The sequence below is a fragment of the Protopterus annectens genome, chromosome 3.part0 (genome assembly GCF_019279795.1).
Source record: "Protopterus annectens isolate FY-2018-M chromosome 3.part0, PAN1.0, whole genome shotgun sequence".
Classification (NCBI taxonomy): Eukaryota; Metazoa; Chordata; order Ceratodontiformes; family Protopteridae; genus Protopterus; species Protopterus annectens.
This window is the reverse complement of record NC_056731.1, coordinates 1,871,948,004-1,871,973,163: the sequence shown is the minus strand read 5'-3', so window position 1 is coordinate 1,871,973,163 and position 25,160 is coordinate 1,871,948,004. Positions and strand designations below refer to the sequence as shown.

The 25,160-nt window shown below is 42.4% G+C and overlaps 1 protein-coding gene across 1 annotated transcript in view; it reads left to right on the top strand.

Moving 5' to 3' along the window:
- Nucleotides 1-25,160, top strand: part of PPP1R9A (protein phosphatase 1 regulatory subunit 9A) — a 2,260,036-nt gene that overhangs the window by 1,857,168 nt on the left and 377,708 nt on the right. The window contains exon 12 of the mRNA XM_044065941.1: nt 12,667-12,824. Coding sequence (XP_043921876.1) covers nt 12,667-12,824 — 158 coding nt within the window. The remainder of the gene's footprint in view (nt 1-12,666; nt 12,825-25,160) is intronic.

Genomic DNA, 25,160 nt, shown 5'->3' with positions numbered 1-25,160 from the left:
GTGGGGAGCTTGGAGCAGCCTATCTATCCCTGGAGGAGTGTTCCCAGCACAAGAATCTGGTAGTCTATTGGCCGTTTTGGGCCAATTTCTAGCTCTTTCAAGTCCCCCTGTATAAAACCCGCTTTAGCGTGGCTTTGCGTGATTTTGCACATCAGGCAGCGCCACTTAATTGGGTTTAAACCATTCTCGGCTCCACAAAGTCTGCACTTCACTTTTTCCCTTAGAACTGATCTAGTTCTCATAATAAACACCCTATTACCACTCTAAAGCCTGGCACTTGCTCACTAAAGCAATTATATAAGTCAGCACTAAAAAATTAAAAGCACTACACCCTCACAAACTCCCCTTGAGTACTTTGTTCCCCATTGGCCCTTTTTTCAATTATAAAGGAATTCCCAATACTATTCTAGCATGTCCAAAGGTCAGTTGTCAATCTCCTCTCTGGTCCAGCTGGTGAATCTGGGAATCTTGAGGCAATGTTACAACTGCCTCATGTACACAGACAACCCTCTCCTCCTCCCAACAAATTCCAACACATGTGAGAGATGCAACCATATAGCCAAACTGGAGGCTAAGCTCTCTCAACTCAGTACTGGCGTAACCAGTCAGGAGGAGAAGGAAACCACACTCACTACAATTCCAGTCTCACATAGACTTACCACGACAGCAAACCAAACACATAATCACACAAAAACATACTCGGAGGCTCTAAATAAAGATCTGCCTAAGCAGCAGAGACCTCCAAAGCAGACACCCAAGCAACCGCTACCCCAAAACAAAACGCGTGCAACACATAACTCACAAAGCCAGTGTGCCGAACAGTCACAGCCCTTAAGGCTAAACAACACACCTGATACACGTGTAATAGGTGACTCTATCGTCAGGCACACTGACGTCCCGCTCACGAGGCTGAACAAGGAGAAGGTCACGGTGAGCTGCCTGTCGGGCGCTAGGATCCGCCACATAACACAAGCACTCAGGTCACTCCAAGGCAAGTACAAATATGACTCAGTCATTGTCCATGCTGGTGTGAATGACCTGAGACGTACCTCCCTGGACTACATGAAAAGAGACATAGAGGAGCTCTCTGAGCATGTAGCCCAGGCCGGTATGAGCCTGACCTTGAGTAGCATCTTACCCTCACCAAGAATGATGCCACAATTTGAAGACAAGATGATCAGTTTCAACAATTGGCTTAAGTGTTGGTGTCATTCAAAGGGGATCCAATGCCTGTCAGCCTGGGATGACATGCTCGACAAGCCACGATGCTTCGCTGGGGGCGGCTTGCACCTGTCACCCCTGGGCTTTTGGATACTGGCAAAGGCTCTTGCCACCCCCATAGTGCCTTTTTTAGGCAAGGCTCAAAAGACAAACCCACCTCCATAGGTATCACAAGGGATAAGAAACTAAGAGTAATGCTACTCAACGCCAGAAGTCTAAACCTCAAGATGCACACACTCGAAACTCTCCTTAGCATGGAGAACATCGATATCTGTGCAGTAGCAGAAACCTGGTTCAAGGCTCCCGAGAGCACCCCAGCACTACCAGGTTATACCTCATACCATGTTTTTCGGCCCCAAAACTTGGACCGAACCACAAAAGGAGGGGGAGTATCGATATTCGTCAAAGATACCCACACCTCCAGGTTGGTGGCACAGCACAAAGCATCAGAGACTATCCATGTGCAACTAACAGTGGGTAAAACTGCCTTCCAGTTTATAGCCTGCTACAGACCACCCTCCCAAACCCAGGAACCCCACCCGGCCTTCCTGAGAACAGTGGAAAATATGAAGGTCTCTCCAAACACCATTATATTGGGCGACTTCAACTACCCTAACATAGACTGGGAGCATTACTCTAGCTCCAACATCCTAGCCCAAAGGTTCCTAGAATTTATAAACTCAAATGCTATGGAACAACTTGTTGCCACTCCCACAAGAGGGGAAAACATACTGGACCTGATCATCACCAACATGGGGACTCTATGCTCCAGACCAGAAGTGTATCCCTCACTGGTAAGATCAGACCATAAACTAATCTCACTAGATATTCACATCCCGACCCCAGCACCTGCCCAGAAAACCACAGTGAAAAACATCTCTAAAGCAAATTTCACACTCCTCAAAACCGAGGTGGAATCCTTCAAAGTCCCCGGGCCTGTGGAAAATACGGTCCAGACCGCAGAATCCTTTATAAACGCATTCTATGAACACCTTCAGGAATGCATGGATCATGCAATCCCAAATAAAACCAAGACCCAATCCTCCAAAGTTAGGCGTCCTGTCTGGTGGACCCCAGCCATAAACAAACTATATAATAGAAGGAGGAAGCTACTACATGATAGACCAAAATCCCAAAAAGGGAAGGCATCTCTGATCAGTATTAGCAAAAAACTACGGGCACTCATAAAATCGTCTAAAGCCAGCTTCGAGAGAAAAATTGCACAGGACACTAAGGATAATCACAAAGCTTTCTTTAGTTATGTTAGGAACCTGGGTGGGAATTCCCAGATATGCTCAGAATTAGTCCAAAATGACAAAAAATACACCGATCCTACAGACATTGCCAACATCCTAGCTGACAGGTTCAGTGCAAACCCCCCCCCCCCTTCCCCACCAAAAGGGCAAATATCTGTCCCAGCAGAGTGCTGCCCCCCCTGACATCTCAGATGCTCAGGTAAGAGCCGCCCTCTCCAAAGCAAAAAACACAGCATCAATGGGACCAGACGGTGTCCCGGGCTGCGTCCTACATGAACTCCAAGAAGAACTAAACCCAAACATAAAACTACTGTTCAATCTCAGCCTTACTACAGGATATGTACCCAAAGAGTGGCATACAGCAACAGTGGTCCCTCTCCACAAAGGTGGTGCCTCAATGGATCCTGGAAACTATCGCCCCATAAGCTTGACTAGCTTGGTCTGCAAAGCTATGGAAAGGATCATCATGGACCTCATAAATAAAGATATTGGGGACCTACAGACACTGGATCCTACCCAGTTCGGCTTTGTTAAGGGCAGATCCTGCCTCTTAAACCTGGTCGATTTCTTTGAAACAGTCACCAAGGCCATTGACGAGGGGAAGGTGGTCCACACAGCCTACCTGGACCTTGCAAAAGCCTTTGATACAATACCCCACTCGGGCATTATAGATAAGCTCACCAGCTTAAATATAAACCCCTATGTCACTAGATGGGTTGCAAACTGGCTCAAGGACAGAACCCACATGGTTAGAATTGCTGGAGCCATGTCAGACTCCAAACCAGTTACAAGTGGCATCCCACAAGGCTCAGTCCTGGGACCTCTCTTGTTCGGTATATATTTCTCGGCGGTACAGGCTAACACGGAAGGACTGTGGCTGACCAAGTTTGCAGATGACTGCAAACTGGGCGCCATAATCGACTCTCCAACCGACACAAGCATCCTACAAAAGGGCCTCATAGAAACAGACAACTGGTGCCAGAGCCATGGCCTCAAGCTAAACGCCAAAAAGTGTATAGTCATCCCCTTTAGCAAAAACAAAGTGCCCACAAATTACCACATACGTGGTAATCCATTAAGTACGGAAAAAGTAATTAGGGACATGGGGACCCAAGTTGATAGCAATCTCTCATTTGACAACCACATGGCCAAAGTGGTTAGAAAAACATTTTATATAGCCCACCTAATCATGAAGGGATTCACATCTAGATCAGGGGAGGTCATCGTGCCTCTTTACTCATCCTTCATCAGACCCATAATTGAGTACAATGCCCCTTTTGGGATGTACCTTACCAGACACCTGCGGCAACTGGAAAGACCCCAAAAGTACCTCACCAAGAGGATCAAAGGGCTCAAACAGATGCCATATGCTGCCCGGTTAAAGAGACTCCAGCTCTACTCAGTGGCATATCGCCTGCTCAGAGGCGATCTGTGCCTAACGTATAAAGCCATGTCCAACCCGGAATTAATGGACATGCTGCACCTCAGAAAATCCAAATCCCATCGAGCTACGCGCTCGAGAGACTTGAACCTCAGCACTGAAATAAATAGGACATGCTGGAGGGACAGATTCATAACCCAGAGGCTCCCTTCACTCTGGAATAAAATCCCGGTCCAGGTTAGGCAGAGTCCCTCATTGACTCTCTTCAAGAGGAATCTTGATGAGTGGATGGGAGATAGTAGGTTTACCCCGGGTATCACTTCTGTGTCACTGTTAGACAGAGGCACAGTATACTAACCTCGAAAAAGGGCATAGCAAAATTCATTTAAAATGGGTGGCGAAAGCCAAACACACTCTGGCTAGGCTTATAAATTCCCTAGGGCAGATAGCCTAGTATGAACCTATGAACCTATAAACCTATATGTACTTTCTTCCGCTGTGTCTTTTACTTTTGCATACATTTTTTATTTATATTCTCACACAAGGTTCTTTATTTTGCATCACTGAGTAACAACGTTCTCAACATCTGCTGTGTTCAAAAGCTATACATTTTATTTTATGTCTCTCTTTTATATTTCTGTATTTTTTTTTTACATTTGTTCATTTTTGCATAGACTCATTAATGCAGCAGTAGGATCTGATTGTGATCAGGCTACACTAAATCTGTCTCAGTGGTTTTAAATGGAGATCGGAGTACAGTGAGGATTGGGAAATTTTTTTCTCACTGCAGTGTGATCTCAGAGTCTGTATATATATATATATATATATATATATATATATATATATATATATATATATATATATAATTTGTGGGGGGGGCAGCCCCCACAACGGGGGAGGGATGCAGGGGGCTTACCTACCTGCAGAACCGCTGAGATAGATTTATTGTAGCCTGGGTTTAAATGGAGGAGTTTTCCTTTAATATTAATAAATATCGGACTTCTGGTAAGTTATATAGTTCGATGTTCCAGGTTTCGATATTGTATGCTTTTGATTAACAGGAGTTTTGTGGGCTCTATGTTTTGTAATTCGATAATATGGGATGTTATGTAGTCCTATCTCACCGTAATTCTTGTTGGATGGCCGATACTAAAGCTCGAGAGCTTTTACTGGCTCGAGGCTATCCTCTATCCCATGGTGCACCACGGCAATTCCCCAGATCTCATTTGCCACAAAAGCTTCGAGGTTGTCTTCTTACTGGCTTGTTGGCTAACTGAAATATTTTTGATATTTTTGACTATATCTCTTCACTTTTCTTTAATAGTTTTTTCCCTTATTATCTGAGTGATTGTCGTGAGTGTTTGTTACCCCTGGCCCCTTTCTTAAGGATTGTACGGCCATTTTAGTTAGAGGGCCGTAGTTGCACATTTAAATTAGAGGGCCTTTCCTCACTGTGTGCTAGCCTTTTCTCCTTAAATGTTCTCAAAAAATGTCATTGACTGGCAGTCACACCAGTTGTGTGTAGTGTCTTGGAGAGGCTGATTTGCAAGAACCCTGTACCTTCTGTCATGCTTTCAGCACTAGGCTTCTTAATGAAAGGAAAAGGAAACTTATAGATAGGGGCCTTATGACCAGATCCTTCCAAGAACAGCTGGAACAAGGTCAGACAGTTCCTAAAAGTCATAAAAGGAAATCCCCATTGGTTCCTGCTTCGGAACTGACAAAGAAATCAAAAGTGACGGAGCCAAAGAGCTCTGGCTCCGATTCTGCTTCTTCAGTCTTTGGTGCCATCTGTTTCTTCGGTGCTGAGACAATCTTCTCTGTCGAGACACTCACCTATTTTGGAACCAGTTTCACCAACCTTAAGATCTCCAATTTTGAAAAGGAGGAGATCTCCATCTAACTCCACCCGTTCCTCCACGACACTTTCTGATGAGGATGTAGAGCAGGTGGTGAAGAGTCTGTTCTGTGACCCGGTGCTGGCAAAATCTTTAGCTCCTCTGGACCCAAAGGCTTCGGAGCCGTACCATCTTCAGTCTACTGTTCCTCCTCCGACTGCTTCGTTTTCGGAGTCTAATGTTTCGGGTCCTTTAGTGCTGGAACCTTCGGTTCCAAGAATTCTTATTATTTTCTCGGAACTGATAACTCTAACCTCATCGGCTCAGTCTGGAGCCGAGGGGTCTGGGAGCCGATGCTCTCTGTTCGACTCCGAGAGGGATTGCCACCCCAGTTTTTCTTCGGAACCAACCCTCCCTCTCGGTGCTTCGGCTCGTGTGAGCTCAGCTCCCACGTCCGCTTCGGAGCCTGCCCCTCCTCCTCGGAGTCGACCTTCCATTTCCTCGGAGCAGAGGTCTTCTTCAGAGTGGGGTGGTGAGGCTTTCGAGGTGATAGAGAAAGCTTTGTCTAGTGCTAAAGCCCTGCCATTGGACCCAATGTCCCTCCAGCAGCTGGCAGCAGGCTCTTCTCCCCCGCCTGCCTCTTAAGCATAGGTAACCAGAGCCCCAAGGAGCCCCCATTGGAGGTGTCCCCTCTTCCGAGACCTCCCCAGATTACCCCACTGGAGAGATCCCTCGGAAGAGAGTTTGTAAGTGGAAGCACATTGACGCATCCGAGTCTGTCACTTCTGACACTGACACCTCTGAGGATGTCTCTTGTGCATACATCCTTGAAATCCTTAGACAGAGGGGTGATTGGAAGACCTCTAACCCTACTGAGGACAAATCATTGTACCTTGAGGCTTTTGGTTCCTGACCTTCCACCTCCTGGGTGACACTGACATATGACCAACTGTTAGGGGTCATATCTCGGAAAGCTTGGACCTCTCCGGACACAGTGGAGCCTGTCCCAAGGGGGCTGAACAAATTTATCACTGCTTCAGAAGACAAATCTTTTCTTACCAAGGGAGTACCTGTGGATGCTGTGGTGGTAGCAGCAGCCACAAAGAAGGAGTTATCTGAGACATCCTGTAATATCCATCCTCTTAATAAAGAGTATAGGACGATGGATAGGTATGGAAAGCATACCTTTTCTTCAGCGGCCTTTACCTTACAATTGCTGAATTACCTGCCCCATTTTACTAGGCTTCAAAGGGATCTCCTAAAGGAGTTGGAGATACCCTTCAGGGTTCATTAGCTTCAGGATCTGCTGACAAGTTATCTGTGCAGCTCTCCACCCTTACCTCCATTGCTAACTCCTCCATGAGGCTGATTTCCTATGCAGCTGATGGAGCGAGCAGAGCAGCCGCAGCAGGGATCTCTCTTAGAAGATATTCCTGGATGTGTCTATGCAATTTTACGGAATCCTTCAAGTCTTCCTTCACCAGTGCCCCCTTTGATGGTTCAACTCTTTTTGGACCTCAGGTAAAAGAGACTTTGACCAGGTGCGAGCAGGAAGGGAAAACCTTATCTGCTGTCGGGAGTCCATTTCTCCCATCCTTCCAGACCCTATCCCAAGGGTCAAACAGGAGGGAAAATGTGGTTCCATAAATCCCAAAAAATTTTCCCTCAAGCACAAGGTCAGTCCTCCCATGGAGGCAGAGGGGGAGGTTATAATGGAAGGCGCCACGCTTGCGGCAGAGGGGGTCCGCAACACCAGGGTGATAGAGATACTTTCTCTGATTGACCCTTTCATCGCCCCTGAGGGGTTGCCCGACTGTCCGTCTCTGGAGGCAGTCGGGGGTCATCTCTCACTGTACCCAAGCGCCTGGCTACAAATTTCCCAAGATCGATGAGTACAAAATATAATTTCCAGAGGTTACCTCATTCCCTTTGTTTCCGATCCTCCTGCAAATCGATCGTTACTAGATGTGCCACCCAATCAGATAGACCGTGCAACATCAGAGGTCATCTCGTTGCTTCAAAAAAGAGTCATCCAAGAAGTCCCCACAGAGCAAATTGGATCTGGAACTTACTCACGATTCTTTTTAGTTCCAAAAAAGACCGGCGACTGGAGATCAATTCTAGATCTCAGCAAGCTAAGCAAGTCTGTAAAAAAACTAAGTTCCGTATGATCACTCTGTAGTCAATTTTTCTGTTTATTGGAAAAGACAATTGGATGTGCTTCTTAGATCTTCAGGATGCGTACTACCATATCAAAATGGACAGGCGCTCCAGAAGACATCTATGCTTTTGGCTGGGAGCCAGTCATTTTCAATTTAGAACACTGCCCTTTAGCCTCACTACAGCCCCCAGAGTGTTCACTAAATGTATGGCAGTGGTCACGGCTCACCTGAGACATGAGGGATTCTGGGTGTTTTCGTACTTAGACGACTGGCTCCTCACTGCTATCACCAAGCACCAACTAATCTGAGCCAAGGACGACACTCTATCCTTGTGCGCCAGATTAGGAATTACAGTAAATCTCAAAACGTCCGCCTTATCTCCATTGCAGCTCATTGTCTTCATAGGCTCAGACATAGACTCAACCACCATGACAGCAAAACTGACACTAGATAGGATAGAATCTTTGCACAACCATTCTTGCTGACCAAAGACAAAGTACAGGCTAGGATAGTTCTTCATGTTCTAGGGACTATGGCATCCACCATTCTTTTAGTTCCCCTATCCCATCTACACATGAGAGTACTTCAGTGGCTACTATTTGCCCAGTGGTCAATGCAGGATCTACCCTTGTCCCACCAAATATTCATTACAAACTCCTGCAAGAAGGCTCTAACATGGTGGTTACATACAGATCAGCTTTATCTAGGTCGTCCCCTTGTTCTCCCTCAACAAAACGGAGTCTTGACCATGGACGCTTCCCAGATAGGGTGGGGGGGCATTATCTGGGAATGATGGTCCAAGGTATCTGGCAGGATCACGAGAATGGAGATGAGAGCAGTGCTGTAAGCGCTGCAAGCATTCCACAGTTCTCTTCCCACCGGGACAATTGCAATTTAATCAGGCAACATGTCTGTAGTGTGGTATATAAACAAGCAAGGGGGAACCAAGTCTTACCCACTTTGTCGAGAGGCACAAAGAGTATGGAAATGGGCGATGGACACACAACACTTTCTGGTAACACATTCTGGGGAAGTCCAGTGTGATAGCAGACAAACTAAGTCGAGCAATTCTGATGCCACATGACTGGTCCCTGAAAACAGAAGTTGCAGAAGAGATTTTCTGCAAATTGGGCCACCCTTGCTGCAACCTATTTGCCACGTACATGAACGCCAAATGCAGCAACTACTTTGCCCTCATTCCCCATCCGGGGAAGTCACCCTGGGACATTCTGGTCCACAATTGGCCTCCAGGACTTCTTTAGGCTTTTCCACCCTTTTCTGTCATACCCAAAGTGATTCAGAAAGCAAAACTGTTGAAGAATACCCTGATCCTCATTGCTCCTTACTGGCCTCGCCAAGTCTGGTTCCCCTTCCTGTGGCCCTATCTCTTGGAGGAACCATGGATTCTGGAACCATCTCCAAACCTTCTGATTCACTAATCGGGACAGTTCCATCCTACCATCCAAACCCTGAAATTGACAGGATGGCTGCTCCAGTTCCAAGAATAGCCAGGTGTATATCCTTTTCTCCTACCGTTAAGCACATCCTCATTTCTTCCTACAAACCTTCCACCAGGAAATTATATTCCAGTAAATGGAGAAGGTTTTCCATTTGGGTGGCTAAACAAGGCATAGATCCCTACTCAGCCCTCATAGAGTCTGTCCTGTCCTTTCTTGCATCTATTTTTCAAGAAGGAGCTGCAGCTGCTACCATTAGAGTCCAGTTGGCTGCCATCTCAAATTATCATTTTGGGAACATGGGAAATCCTATTATGTCCCACTCTTTATGTAAAACCTTTTTGAAAGGAGTCCTCCTTCTCAGACCTCCAATCAGGCAACCTCCGGAGCCCTGGGACTTAAACTTAGTTCTAGCCTCATTGATTTCTCCACCATTCGAACCGTTTTCTTCATCTGACTTAAAATTGTTGTCTTGGAAAACATTGTTCTTAGTAGCTATAACATCTGCTAGGGGGGTTTCAGAATTGCAAGTTCTGACCATCCCACCTCCATATATTAAATTCCATAAGGCTAGAGTCTCCCTAAGAACTAATCCTTCTTTCCTCTCTAAGGTATGCTCAGAACGTAATCTAAACACAACTATTGAATTACCAGTATTCATCCCCAATTACAGTAATAAATCAGAATACAGACTACATCAATTAGATGTCCATAGAATTCTCCGTTTTTACCTGCACAGGACTAAAGATTTTAGGAATCGGACCAGTTGTTTGTTTCCTTCTCAGAGAAAATCAAAGGCTTGCCCGTTTCCAAGGTGACTGTCTAAATGGCTTTCAGACTGCATTTCATTTGCTTATAAAAATGTTGGAAAACAACTACCTGCTAAAGTAAACGGCCATTCAACTAGAAAAGTATCAGCTTCATATGCCTTCAAATCAAAACTCCCAATTGATACCATTTGTGCAGCAACTACTTGGGCCAGACCTCGTACCTTTGTCACTCATTACAAATTGGATTTGGCCTTCTGGGACAGGTCATCCTTTGGGTTCACTGTGCTGAAGAGTCTCTTTGCTTGAGCCACCCGGAATAAAGGTGCTGGGGACGCTGACCCATCCAGCAAGAATTATGGCAAGATAGGACTACATAACATTAAGAAGTTATGTACTTACCATAACATTCCATGTTTGTAGTCCATCTCACCTATATTCTTGCTTCCCACCCTCCTTCCCCCTTCCTGTATCCTGGAGGAACTGGTGAGCTATCCATTATGCTGTCTGACCTTGTTGTAGTTGTCTGTCCACATGGCATGGGTAGTAAAACAAAGTCCCTTTGTTTGTATGTACATAGTTATTGATATTATAATTACTGTTATGTATTTAGTTGTTTTCTTGCAAACAAGATTTGGGGAATTGCTGTGGTGCACCATGGGTTAGGGGATAGCCTCGAGCCAGTAAAAGCTCCCGAGGTGAACCCATCCAGCAAGAATATAGGCAAGATGGACTACAAACATGGAACGTTATGGTAAGTACATAACTTCTTATTTTCGACGTCCTGAAATAAACCCATATATATATATATATATATATATATATATGTATGTACGAACCGAAGCCTTGAAAAATGTATTCACCAATGAGTTCAAAATATCGTAACTGATAACCGTGATGGTCCCATTCATAACACCGAACTTTCGGAATCTTAAGTCAGTGTTATCATATTCATTTTGCAGGGGAGCAAGCCCCCCTGCACGCCCCACACCCCCTGCACCTTAAATATACCAACTCCAAGATCACACTGCAGTGAGGAAAATGGGAAATTCCCCACTCCCCACTGTACCATGATCTCCATTCACAATGCCGAACTCAGAATAACGAATGAAATCTACTTTTGTTATTATGATTCATAATATTGCAGTTTGGCATTGCGAACCTTGAGCACCGTGATTTCAACCAAGCGGCAGTCATACAACTGCCATCCCAAATTTTGATAGTAAACCTATATATATTCTTTCCTGTTGGGGATTCACTTACCAAATATACAGCATGGAGGCAAGGCCCACATTCATCTTAATTTAGTTAATCAGCTCTGACGTTACTGCACTTCTTTGGAAAATTAATATCCAAATTTTGGTAATTCTGAACTTTTTAATGAAATATTTGACTGGATTTCTTCCAGGAGTACTTGTAAGAAAGCAGCATGACAGAAAATATTCAGGCTGCATTGGTCATTAAGTCTTCGGACACAACTCTAAACTGCTGTAATTGTGCTATAGTGCTCAGATTTTTTTTTTGCTGTTATATTTAGCCATAATACATCTAGAGTTGTTTTTTTTTTATTTTCCTCTTAAAGGCCTGTTCAAGGGAACATGCAATATTAAGTGACTGAACTAAGTCTGTAGACAAAGTCCTGTACATTGACAGAGTATCTGAAGACATTCTCTCGTGAAAATGAAAAAAAAAAATATTCTTCCTTTTGATTGTCCAATATTATTTTTAAACACCATTGCTGTAACTTTTGAAACTCAGAGATTGAGATGTGTGACAACTGATAGTATTTATTGCTTTTCCCTAATTACCAAGGTTTCTGGGGTTAAGCTGTAATATATTCTATTTGTTTTACTTTATCATGTATTTATTGTCTTATTGTAACAGGATGCATGTAAATAGTTATACTGAAATCTTTCTCTTCTGGGATGCATGTCTTAAGTAGAGAGACTCTACAAATAACCACATTTTAAGTTAAGTACAAAGTACTAAGTGCTTTTCTGATCAGTTGTGCATTACATACTCTACTTGAAGTTTATTGCAGATAAGAATTTGTTCATTGCTGTTCTTCTAATGCAGAACAACTCAGCTATGTATTTGTCTTACTGAGCAGAATGCAAATAGAAGTATTGTTTCGCAAGTTTAAAAGGTTCATTTGATTTTACTTAAAGGCAGTAGAAATAGGGAAGAAGTAATAGGGGTGAGTAAGATTTTGTAAGACCTAGTCATTTTACTGAAATATAGAAGAAAGGATGTCAGTGAAAAGAGGAGGTATGGTTGGCAATTGTAGTGACTTTATTTTGATGCTACAGAAGGGGATATTTATTCATGGAGAGAGTAGTGGAGAAAAGTAAATGTTTACCTTTTAGGACAGTGGAAGAAGGATATAAGTGAGGATAATGTTGATACTTTACATGAAATGGAATGTAGTCTTACGTAAAAAAAAGGTTGGCTGCAGTAAGAGCATGCCTTTAAGGTCTAATGATAAAAATATATACAGTTTCAGGTTTTTTAATGTGATTTAGTAGATGAATAGCAGCGCTTTCACTTTAAATTACAAGATACTGAGTTTTTCTCTCATTTGCAGTTTTTAATGAAGCAGTTCCAGAGACTGAGCGATTGGACAGTAAAGTACAAAAAACTAGAGCCCAGATTGCCGTAAAGAATAAACGCCAGAAACCTTCCAGGACTAGACTGGGTGACAGTATCAGTTCTACAGACGGTGAGGACAGCAGTGAAAAGAAGGTGAGAGAAAAGACATTTCTAGGCTTGTGTATATTGGTATAATATACTGCCATTCAATGCATTTCATTTTGATGCACTTCACCTCTGGAACTAGATTGCCATTTGGGTTAAATTCACATTTTTTCAGCTGTACAGAATTACATGTTGATTAAAAAGGGTCTACTTGAAATGAAAAAAAAATACTTCAGTGCAAACCAGCTTCGTGGCCCCACCTAGTGAAACCATAAGACAGATATATATGTGTTGTGATAAGTACTACATCTGTCTAATAACAGAAACTGTGCTACAAACCAAACACAAAGAAAGTATAATTTTGTAGGGGAACAAGCTCCCCCTTCTTCCTCATGTGGGGAGCTTGTCCCTCAATTAAATGTATCACTACAAGATCACAAAACCTCAATGTGGGGGGGGGGGGGGGGCTAGATGCAGTTTTGTCTTCCTCAAGATTATGCAATTTCAGACTTGTCATATCTCATTCCATGTGAGTGGTTGAAAAGCCACCTCACCCTGCTCACATAGCGGGTGAAGTGGGAACTTGCCTTCTGTAATAACTTTCTAAAAGACAGTTTCCAGAGTCATTTATGTTACATTGATGGGTGACAGGCTGCAGTGATCAATACTCAACATGTAATCACTAAATGTGCAGCTTCAGGGATTCATGTTTAAACACCGACATTGTGGCATTTTGGGCATTTTTCCTTTCGCTAGTAAACTTAGAGTTGGTATATATGAACAGGAGGGAGTTGATTTGTTTGTACTTAAGAGCAGTAGAAATCGAGATGAAGGGATACGGATGAGTGAGATTTGAAAGGCCTAGTCATTTTATTGAGATACAGAAGGAAAGGTATCAGTGAAAGGAAAGGGGCACGATTGGCTAATTGTAGCGACTTTATTTAAATGGAACAGGGGTAATGCCCATAAAAATGCTTTTTTACTTATGTTAGCACTTTTGAATTTAGATCTTTTTGAAACTTGCGCTCTTTGTGATTTAACTTACAAATATCAGTGATATGAGACACATTTTTGTCATGGAGTCAAATTCCCATCCTTTCCTATATGCTGAGACTTCACTCAGCTATAGTTTCGATTCAGCTATAGTTTTGATTCATTGAGTAGAAGGTTGGTCAATGGTGAAGTAATTTCTTGGATGGCGTAAGCTATGGTACCTTGCTGGCTAGGCTTACGTAGGCCCTTGGGCCGATAGCCTAGTACCTACCTATGAACCCCTGCCGAGTTCCATATTTCATGATTTTCTCTTTGCACACACACACTTTGAAGTCTTGTGCTATCTATGTCTGTTTGACTTCCTCTCACAATCTTTGTGTGCTATGTAGCACATCTTAAGTTGCAAAGATTCATTATTCAGTTCCATTTTTGCTGTGTCTCATCTAGTACTGTTTTTTATAATTGTTATTATTATTATTGTTATGATGTAATATTTCCTGTTGCAGCACACTGTCTCATGTTGTTCCATTGCCCTCTAGAATGTACATGACATGGTTGGTCTGTCAGTTGTCATCCATGGTTTTCTACTCCAGCCGTGGTATTATGCTAGTTTTCCCTTACTATGGTCTGCCACTTCACTGAATAACCTGTTTGAGCTGTAGTCTTCAAACACTCCAAACACTGGACTTACTGCTGTGTGCTGCCTTAGTAATGATCAGTATTATGACAATGAAATGGCCAGTGTGTTGGAAATCCCCTTCTGTGTGCAGTTTGCTGTCATAGTGGCCTTGTCTACTGCTGTGAAGTTTTATTTTTCCCTGTTGGAGGTTGTAGCTCCCAGGGCATTCTTTGATGACATTCTCTTGGCACTTTACACCTTGTTTAAACTACTCAATGTTCTCGATCCGGTGTTTTGCTCATTCTTGCTTGTTTCCCACACTGGTTTGCTGTGAATCTTTCTTAACATGTCCCAAAGTCTATACATAATGTTTTCACATACTTCTTAAATTAAAATCATCTAAATATGGAATACAGTGGATCCTTAAACAAATTATTTTGCAAAGATGAGAGTGGTGTTTTTTGCATGGTGACATATACACATGAAGTGTAAATGGCCAAAAAGTGTGTATGGGCCATAATGCAAACACCCTGATGCTAGTCTGCAAAACCAGACTTGTCAACATTTTAGATGCACTGAATTCTGGTAGGTTCCTGAATGCCATCATAAACTAAACAAGAGAGGATGATATCATCTGCATTAACAGGTGCAGATGACATAGTGTATTATAAGTACTTCTCTGCATTGTTTCTTTAAATGATGCGGCATTTTCCAAAACCCATTTTTCATGTCCCACACTATTAAAGACACATACAGTACAGTCATAGAATTTCTGCAAACATATGACCACACATGCAAATGAATGCTTGCTCAGAAAGTCAGCTCAAAATGTGAAAGGCACAAGCTTCCTTTTTGGAAACTCATTTTTGTCACACTTGCAACTTATTGGCCTTTTAAAAGCTTAATTACCATGTTTTGGCATCTTCTGTTGTCTGTGCCCTTCAAAACCCACACCATCAACACCCACACATAGCAACACTAAACCCACATATGCAGAGGCTCTTAACATTAACCTTCTCAAGCAACAAGGACCTCCGAAGCTGAAACGCAGACAAACAGCAGTCACAACCAAAGTGACACATAGCTCACACCAGTGTGCCACCCAACAACTACCCCTAAGGCAAGACAACGTACCCAACATTTTAGTCATAGGTGACTCTATAGTCAGGCACAGTGATGTCCCACTCACCAGGCTGAACAAGGAGAAAATTACAGTCAGCTGCCTGTCGGGTGCCAGGATCCACCACATGACACATGCACTCAAGTCACTCCACAACAAGTACAAATACAACTCTATCATTGTCCATGTTGGAGTGAATGACTTGACACATACCTCCCTGGACTACATAAAAAGAGACATGGAAGAGCTCTTGGATTATGTGGCCCAGGCAGGTATGACCCTAGCCCTGAGTAGCATCCTGCCTTTGCCCAGAATGATACCACAGTATAAGGACAAAATTATGGACTTCAACAATTGGCTGAGCTTCTGGTGTCATTCAAAGGGGATCCAGTATCTGTCTGCCTGGGACGACATGATCAACAAACCACGATGCTTTGCCAGAGATGGTCTGCACCTGTCACCCCCTGGGATTCAGGTTACTGGTTAAAGCTCTTGCCACCCCTATAGTGCCTTTTTTAGGCAAGGTTCAAAGGATAAAATCACCTCCGTAACAGATACAAGCATGCAACATCTGAAGATAATGCTACTCAATGCTAGATGTCTAAACCTCAAAATGCACAATCTCGAGGCACTCCTAAAAATGGAGAACATCGATATCTGTGCAGTAACTGAGACCTGGTTCAAGGCTCCAGAGAGCATCCCTGCAATACCAGGCTACAACTCTTACCACACTTTGTGGCCACCAAACCAAGACCAAAACACTAAAGGTGGAGGAGTGTCCATATTCACCAAGGATATTCACAACTCCAGTCTAGTTGCCCAACACAATGCATCTGAAATTCTCCAGGTGCAACTAGCACTAGGTAAGACTGCAATCCCAATTGTAGCTTGCTACTGATCCCCCACCATGCCCCAAGATTCTCACTACACCTTTCTAAACATACTGGAAAATGTTAAGAGACAACCAAACACCCTAATACTGGGTGATTTCAACTACCCTGCCATTAACTGGGAAAACTACTTGGGTACCAACACCTTTTCCCACCAGTTCTTGGAATTCATAAATTCCAATGCCCTGGATCAACTAATCCATTGTCCCACCAGGGGCTCCATTATCCTAGACCTGGTCATTACCAACATGGGGGATATATGCTCCACACCAGTTGTCACCCCCTCATTGGTCAGGTCTGACCATAAGCTAATCACCCTTGACATCCACATTGCATCCCCACCCCCCCAGTAAGGAAACCTCCGTAAAAACCTTCTCCAAAGCCAGTGTCATGCTACTCAAGTCAGAAGTGAACTTCATGACACCTATGCAGACGGGAGCTGAACGTTTGACTGCTGAATTCTACACTAAGGCACTGTACGAGCACATCCACTCATGCATGAATCATGCCATCCTCAATAGAACCAAGATGCTCTCTTCCAAAAAAAGGAAGCCAATCTGGTGGTTCCCTGCAATAAACAAACTATACAACAGAAGGAAGAAACTGTTGCATAAAAGAGGAAAATCCCAGGATGCAAAAAACTCCCTTACCAGCCTCAGTAAGAAGCTGAGATCCCTCATAAAATCCTCCAAAGCTAGTTACGAAAATAAAATTGCCAAAAATTCCAAAGACAACCACAAGGCATTCTATAGTTATGTCAAGAATCTAAATGGCAATGGTCAGATCTGCTCTGAGCTACAACAGAATGGTATTAAATATACTGATCCCAAGGATATTGCCAATATCCTGGCAGATCGATTTAGTGCCGACATCAACCCCCTCTCACCACCTAAAGGGCCTATCTCAGTACCAAAAGATTGCCAAATTCCAGTAATCACGGCCACACAGGTAGAAACCCCACTCTCCATGGGACCAGATGACATTCCGGGCTGTGTACTACATGAACTACAAAATGAACAGGTACCTCACCTAAGCGTCATGTTTAATCATAGACTCACCTCAGGCTTCGTGCCCACTGAGTGGTGCACAGCTACAGTTATCACACTCCACAAGGGGGATCCACCTTGGATCCCGGGAACTACCATCCCATCAGTCTGACGAGCCTGATCTGCAGGGGCATGGAACGCATTATCATGGAACTTATAAACAAAGACATTGGCAACCTTCAAACACTGGACCCCACCCAGTTTGGGTTCGTGAAGGGCCAATCTTGTCTCCTGAACCTGATTGACTTCTTCTAATCAGTCTCCAGAGCTGTAGACGAGGGTAAGGTAGTCCACATAGCCTATCTGGACCTCACCAAGGCCTTCAACACCATCCCCCACTCTGGAATCATAGATAAACTTACAAAGCTGGGCATAAATCCCTATGCCACTCAATGGGTTGCCAACTGGTTACTGACAGAACCCAGACTGTAAAAGTAGCCGACTCCAAATCCAACTCCAGACAATTGACAAGTGGAGTACCTCAGGGTTCAGTCCTGTGACCGGTCTTGTTTGGCATCTACTTCTCTGAAATCACAAAATGAAAGTAGCCCAAGCCAAAAAGAAGTACAGGCCAACACTAAGGGACTCTGGCTAACAAAGTTCGCAGCTGACTGCAAACTGGGAGCCATATTGAATCCCCAAATAATGTGGATATTCTACAAAAGGACCTTACAGAAACAGATGCTTGGTGCCAGAGCCATGGGCTCAAGCTTAATGCCAAGAAATGTATAGTTATCCCCTTTGGGAAAAAATGTGTACCCATGAATTACCAGATAGGTGGCGGTACACTAAACACCAAAAGTGTGATGAGAGACTTGGGGACACAGGTGGACAGTGGTCTCACCTTCGATAACCACATCGCCACAACAGTCAGGAAATCCTTATATGTGGCACACCTCATCACTAAGGGCTTTTCATCCAGAAAAAAGGAGGTCATTGTCCCACTGTACTCATCCCTCATTAGACCCATTATAGAGTACAACGCCCCATTTGGTATGTACCTCACAAGACATCTGCAACAGCTGGAAAGGCCGCAGAAATACCTCACTAAAAGAATCACAGAGCTAAAGCAGATGCCCTATGCTGACCATCTAAAAAAACTCCAGCTATACTCTGTGACATATCGTCTACTAAGAGGCGATCTCTACTTAACATACAAGGTCATGTCAAACCCCGAGCTGTTTGACATGCTCCACTTAAAGAAATCCCAATCCCTCAGAGCCACATGCTCCAGGGATCTAAACCTTGTCATCACAATGAACAAAACATGCTGGAGGGATTGGTTCCTGACCCAGAGACTCCCCATACTCTGGAATAGACTGCCCATACATGTCAAGCAGTGTGCCTCCTTGGCCCTCTTCAAAAGGAACCTTGACGATTGGATAGGTGATAGGAAATCACTCCGGGGATCACGTCAGTCACCCTGCTAGACAGGGGTCTGGGGAAGTAAATATTGTGGAAAGAAATATCCAGGCAATTGTTATGGCTAGGCTTGTATAGGCCCTAGGGCTGATAGCCCAGTACCAGCCTATGAACCTGTTACTGCTTCTGAATCCTGTAAGTGAGATATTAATTTTATTGTGAATGATTATTTATTCCAAAGTTTTGGTAGTTAAGTAACAAGTTTGCCCCATTTCTCTTAATTTCTGTGTAGAAGAATACTAAACCCTGTGTTGGTTGCATTCATATATATTCCTGTTGCTAGCTTTCAAACAGAATTGAGTTAGACATGACTTTATTTGAAAAGGTGACTGAAATTGTTATGAAAGTCTTTTGGTCTGTTACTACTCAGATGTTTTTGCTGCCTTTGATTAGTGTGTACAGAATATTTCACAACATTTTATTCAGAAATGTCAGAACTTGAGTTTTGGAAACATCACAAGGCAATAACAGGTCTCTATTAGTTCGCAGAAATGCCATTTCAGTGAACACCTAATCAGCAACACAAATTCAGTGAAAATCATTTCAGCGATTCGCTGAATTTACCAAGGGAAAGAAAATACTTGTCCTACAGCACAACAGACCAACATCTAAGCAAATCAAACCCACATCCCCCCAACTATATATACCAACTCCGAGATCGCACTACAGTGCAGAAAAGGGCAAAGTTGTGAAGTTGGCCATCTGCTTCTTTGCCCTTGGTAAATTCAGCGAATTGCGGAAACGATTTTTGCTCAGTCTGTGTCTTTGTGTCGCTGATTAGGTGTTCGCTGAAATGGCATTTCAGCGAAGTAATATACACCCACAATAACTATAGATTCCCTAGCTTTTATAAGTAATTTGTTTTCTAGTAAACCTGAACAGTTCTCCTGTAAGTAGCCTGTAGGGTACTGGGAACAAAGATGGCTCCTGAAGTGTAGTATGTCCTTATAGTTTTGTTTTCCTTCCCTTCTGTTTTCTTTCTTTATTTTCTTCCATTCCATTTTCTTTATTAAGTGTCTGTAGTGTATCAACCCATGTGATCGTTTTGACATGCAGAATGCAGCATTTTATTGTCTAATTGCCCTGATTAAATATGTACAGAGGGGTATGTAGGCAATGCTCCACAGTTTAGTGGTTTTGCCTTTGAGTACGTGATCTCCTGCAAAGTACATCTCCCTGATTTTGGCTGCAGTACACTGATCAAGATAAATTAGTTTGTTGTCTATACTGATTATATGGTCTTTTTATTTCAGTCTTCTTTCAGTGTCTGCCCATTAACATCGGATGTCATTGACATCATTGTGATATATTACAATATTTCCATTAACATCATTGTGATATATTACAATATTTCCGTTGACTTATTATAACAAACAGAGGCATTTTCTTGTAGAAACTCTTACAATTCTAATACTAGATTACTCTCCCCCCCCATTAGATGAATGCTACCCCTCAGAAGACACACAAGCAGCCAAGACCACTCTCTGATACTAGCTATGCCAAGATTCAAACTTGCCATTGGGAAAAAAGCATATTTATTTATTTATTTATTTTACATTTGTTTACCAGGACAGTCCGACTGGGCATAGAACTATTTTTCAGCGGAGGCCCAGGGAGAAAATCTCCATTGTTAGTACACTATTTTGTTAGTAGAAAAAAATCTTATAATACACTGAAGAAAAAATAGTGACAGACATTCATAACGGTAAAAAGACTAAAACAGAATAAGCTGGTCAAGTGGAAGACAAGACCAATGATCTTATATAACAATGCTTCTAGAAGACAGTTCTTACAATAGTAGCAGGTAGTGACATTGTATACAATGAGAGTGCAATTAGGATACTTAGTCTTATATACGGGTAACATAGCAAGCTGAAGACTTAAAATCTGCTAGATATTAACAGTCAGAAAGAAAAAAAAACAACATAAGGTAGTCATATGACTTAAATTCAGAGCTCATTACATATGCAATTAAAATTTTTAAATCAGTTACTTCCATTCCCATTTAGGGTAGAACTTGCCTGGTGGAACCACATGCCTAATGAAGTGAAACACAGTGACACATTGGAGACCTTAAAAAATTCTGAAAAATACCTTTAAACGGAATGTAGTTGCACTTGCTCCACGTTACTCACTAAGCTGCATACCATAGAAATGTAGCTCTGTATTTGACTGTATAATTCATTCTTGATGAGAAAGCCTAGCTTAAATACCCATGCTGTATATTGTTATTTTACTCACAAAACCCATTTGCATTAAAGTGCTGTACTCTTATCAGTGATATTTGTACCTCTAATAGAGTATGCTTTGTTGCCCATCTCTGTGTGTATACCTCATACCAAAATGTATTAATATTGCTTGAATTATCATTGTAATTGGATCATAAGATCATAGATTCATAGGTTCATAGTTGTTTACTAGGCTTATGACCACAAGGACCTTTTTAAGCCTAGCCATGCATCCCAAATCACTGACAAGTTCTGGTGTTCTTGCAGTGTAAACAGGGGCTTGGGAGAGGAAACATTTACATGCAGGGGCCTGGGAGATAAACCATTTACAGGTTGCCTGTGTCTATTAGAGACATAGGGGCCAAGCCAGGGATGCATTTCCGGTTCCCCATCCAATTGCCCAAGTTACACTTGAATTTGGTTAGGGAAGAACTCTGCTTTACATGGATGGGGAGCCTGTTCCAGACACGGGGCAGTCTCTGGGAAACATACCTGTCTTTCCAGCAGGTCCTGTTTATATCACAGGGAAGTTTTCAGTCTTTAGAATGGGTGATTTTGGTGCTGTTTGTTTTGCTGATATGCAGGATGTCCATCAGAGTGGGGTCTGACAATGCCCTGTATGCCAGTCATAGATCTCCCCCAGGGGGGAGAATACAGGGATAGGGCCTTGAGACAGTCTGCATAGGACATTTTACTTATGCCCTGTATTCTTTTACTGAGGGACGTCTGTGGACCTTCCATTTTTGGATATGCCTGGATAGGTTCATACCAAAAGGGGCATTGTACTCAATGATATCTTTGATGAATGCTGAATACAGTAGAACAATGACTTCCTTGGACCTAGATGCCATCCCTTTGTTTATAAGTTGCGCAAAATAGAATAATTTCCTCACTATTATAGACACATGATGGTCAAAAGCTAGATTACTGTCTGTGTCCCCGCAAGTCTCTGTCTACTGAGTCAACTCTATGGGGTGTGTTGTCGACATGATAGTTACGAGGGGTGGATGACTTCTTGAAGGATACTATTATGCATTTCTTGGCATTTAGTGCTAGTATGTGGCTCTGCCACCAGTTGTTTGTGTTTGTCAGCCCTTCCTGGAGCACATTTGTGTCAGTGTGGGATACAGCTACAGCTCCCAATTTGCAATCATCTGCAAATTTAGTCAGCCAGAGACCATTGACATTGGCCTTGACTTCAGAGAAGTAAATTCAAAAAAGGAGTGATCCAAAGACTGATCCCTGAGGGACTCCTCTTGTGACTGGCCTCTTTGTTGAGGTGGACTCCCCAATTTTAACTTCCTAGGTCCTGTCTGTGAGCCATTTGACTATCCACCAGGTGACATATGAGTTCGTACCTAACCTCTTGAGTTTGTCAGTAATGCTCGAGTGGGGTATTGTGTCAAATGCCTTGACCAGGTCATGGTAGGCAGTGTGAACCATTTTGCCTTCATCCATTGCTTTGGTGACCTTTTCAAAGAAATCCACCAGGTTGAGTAGGCATGATCTGCCCTTGTCAAAACCAAACTGGGTTGGGTCTGGTATCTGGGGGTTTAATGTATCACTATTGATCATTTCCATGATAATTTTTCCGTAGCTTTACATATAAAACTAGTGAGACTTATGGGGCTGTAGTTGGCCCACCTTTGTGCAGAGGGATGACTGTTGCTGTTCTCCATTCATGATCATTGAGGCTACAGTTAAATAGGAATCACAGAGGGCTGTTCAGATGGCATCCTGAGATATTGTCTGGGCTCATTGGTACAGTGTTCTTGGCCTTAGAAAGAGCATTAAGGACCTGTCCCCTAGTGGTTGCAGGAGGAGTTGTATTTGATGGTATTTCCTGAGGGAAGGTTGAGGGGGGGGAGAGGGATAAAGTTGGAGATTAATTTGTCGGCTAGTAGGTTTGCTATATCTTCTGGCTCTGTATAGGAGGCTGTATGTACAATGAGCTCTGCACTCAACTGTGTATTGCCTTTCAAGTTGCGGGCATAGCTAAAGAATGTATTGTGGTTGTTCTTGGACTGTGAGGCCAAATTTACCTCAAATTTGGCTTTGGTAAACATTAGTTGTCTTCTGAGATGTTTGTTTAGTTTGATGAGAGTGCTTTTATCCTGCTGGTTGCTGCACCTCATAATTTTTGCCATGATTTTCTTCCTTATGTTATATAGCCTACTGATTTTGTGATTCCACCAGGGTGGTTTGTTTTTTGAGTTAGTTCTGTACTTCATCTGGTGGGTACAGCTATTAACATGTTTGTATAGGGTTTCTGTGAACTTTTCTGCATATGTAGCAGTGTGTTCAGGGTTTATGGGAGCTTAGAATTTTATCAGGTTATCGCTTAATAGCAGGAAGTTAGCCTTAGAGTAGTTCCTAAATATTCCAGGGTTAGCTGGAGTTCCAGGCTTTATTTTTAGTTCAGAGGAGTCCATTTTGTTATCTGACCTTACTAGATAAGACATTACACTAGGGGTTGAGCAGCACTCCTTCATATTAGTGAGGACCAGATCCAGTATGGTTGCATCACTGGTTGGTGTATTGACAATATGGGCCAGGAAGTTTGTGTTTACAAAATCCAGGAGTCTCTGTTCCTGTACATTGTATAGGATTCCCAATTAACAGTGTGGTAATTAAAGTCACCCATGAATATGACATTGGGTTGGACTTTCCCAGTAAACAAATGTAAAATAAATAAATAAATAAATAAAATGTGGAGTGTTTCCAATAAGTTTAAATATATGGTATGGGTTTCTTGGGTCATGGAGGGGGACCTATATTAGATTTTACCTATGGTGATTTGAACATGGAGTAGTTCAAGAGCATTGTCCTGTTTGACCAGCCTTGAGGTATATATTTTTTATAATAAAAATGGTAAGAATGGAGCAAAAGCGGAAGTATATAATAATCAATGATGGTTTATTCTTCAATGTTCAAAACAGAAAATACGGATAAGCGTGCTTTCGCTTATAGCTTCATCAGATCCATGAATAAATATCATTCACTCAAAGCATTTTATACAAAAATTCAAAATAATAGGTAGCCAATCCAGCTTCTACATCAATTAATACCTTAAAGGAACAACATATACTAAAGGCATATACTAGATAATTCATATGTATATGATTCATGTATATCCTAGTTCCCCAAATAATTCAAAAATATATATAATATAAAATGATAAACATATATAAAAACAATGAAAAAATATATGTCTATATACATGTGAAAATAAATGTGTATATAAAATATATATAATATAAAAAAGTATATATATATATATATATATATATATATATATATATATATATATATATATATATCCTATTATAATAGCAAATATTTTTTTTTATGTAAATTGAGACATCTCCATCTTTAGTCCCTGTCTGTGTAGTAACTAGTCTAAATGTGTGGAAGGCATTATAACCTTCCACTGATGGTGTTCTGTCTGTGACTCTAAACCATGTCTCAGTGGCCGCACAGACATCAGCATTCTCTAGGGTGAGGAGAGTTTCTAGGGAGTGGGTTTTTCTGTTTAGACTTCTAGCATTGAACAGTAATACCTTTAGATTTTCTTGGTTTTGATTTGCTATGTCGGAAGTACTTTCAGTTTGGCATTGCCTAAAAAAACACTATGGGGAAGACAGTGTTTTAGGTTGTATATGAAAGCCTAGAGGGGAGAGGGGCAGACCATCCCTGGCAAAGCAGTGTGGTCTGTTGACCATCTCCTTCCATGCTGACAAGTGTTGCACCTCCTTAGAATGACACCAGAAACTAAGCCAATTATTAAATTCATTCATCTTTTGTCTATATTGTGGCATCATCCTTGGAGAAGGTACATTGTTGCTTAGTGCTTGGCCCATACTAGCCTGAGACATATATTCCGAGAGCTCCATGATTTCTCTCTTCATATAGTCTAGGGAGGTACATTTCAGGTCATTTACACCCACATGGAGTATGACTGAGTCATACTTGTCATACTGGTACTTGTGGTCCAGTGACCTGAGTGCATGCGTAATGTGGTGGATCCTAGCAGCTGATAAGCAGCTGATAAACTGACTGACTTTCT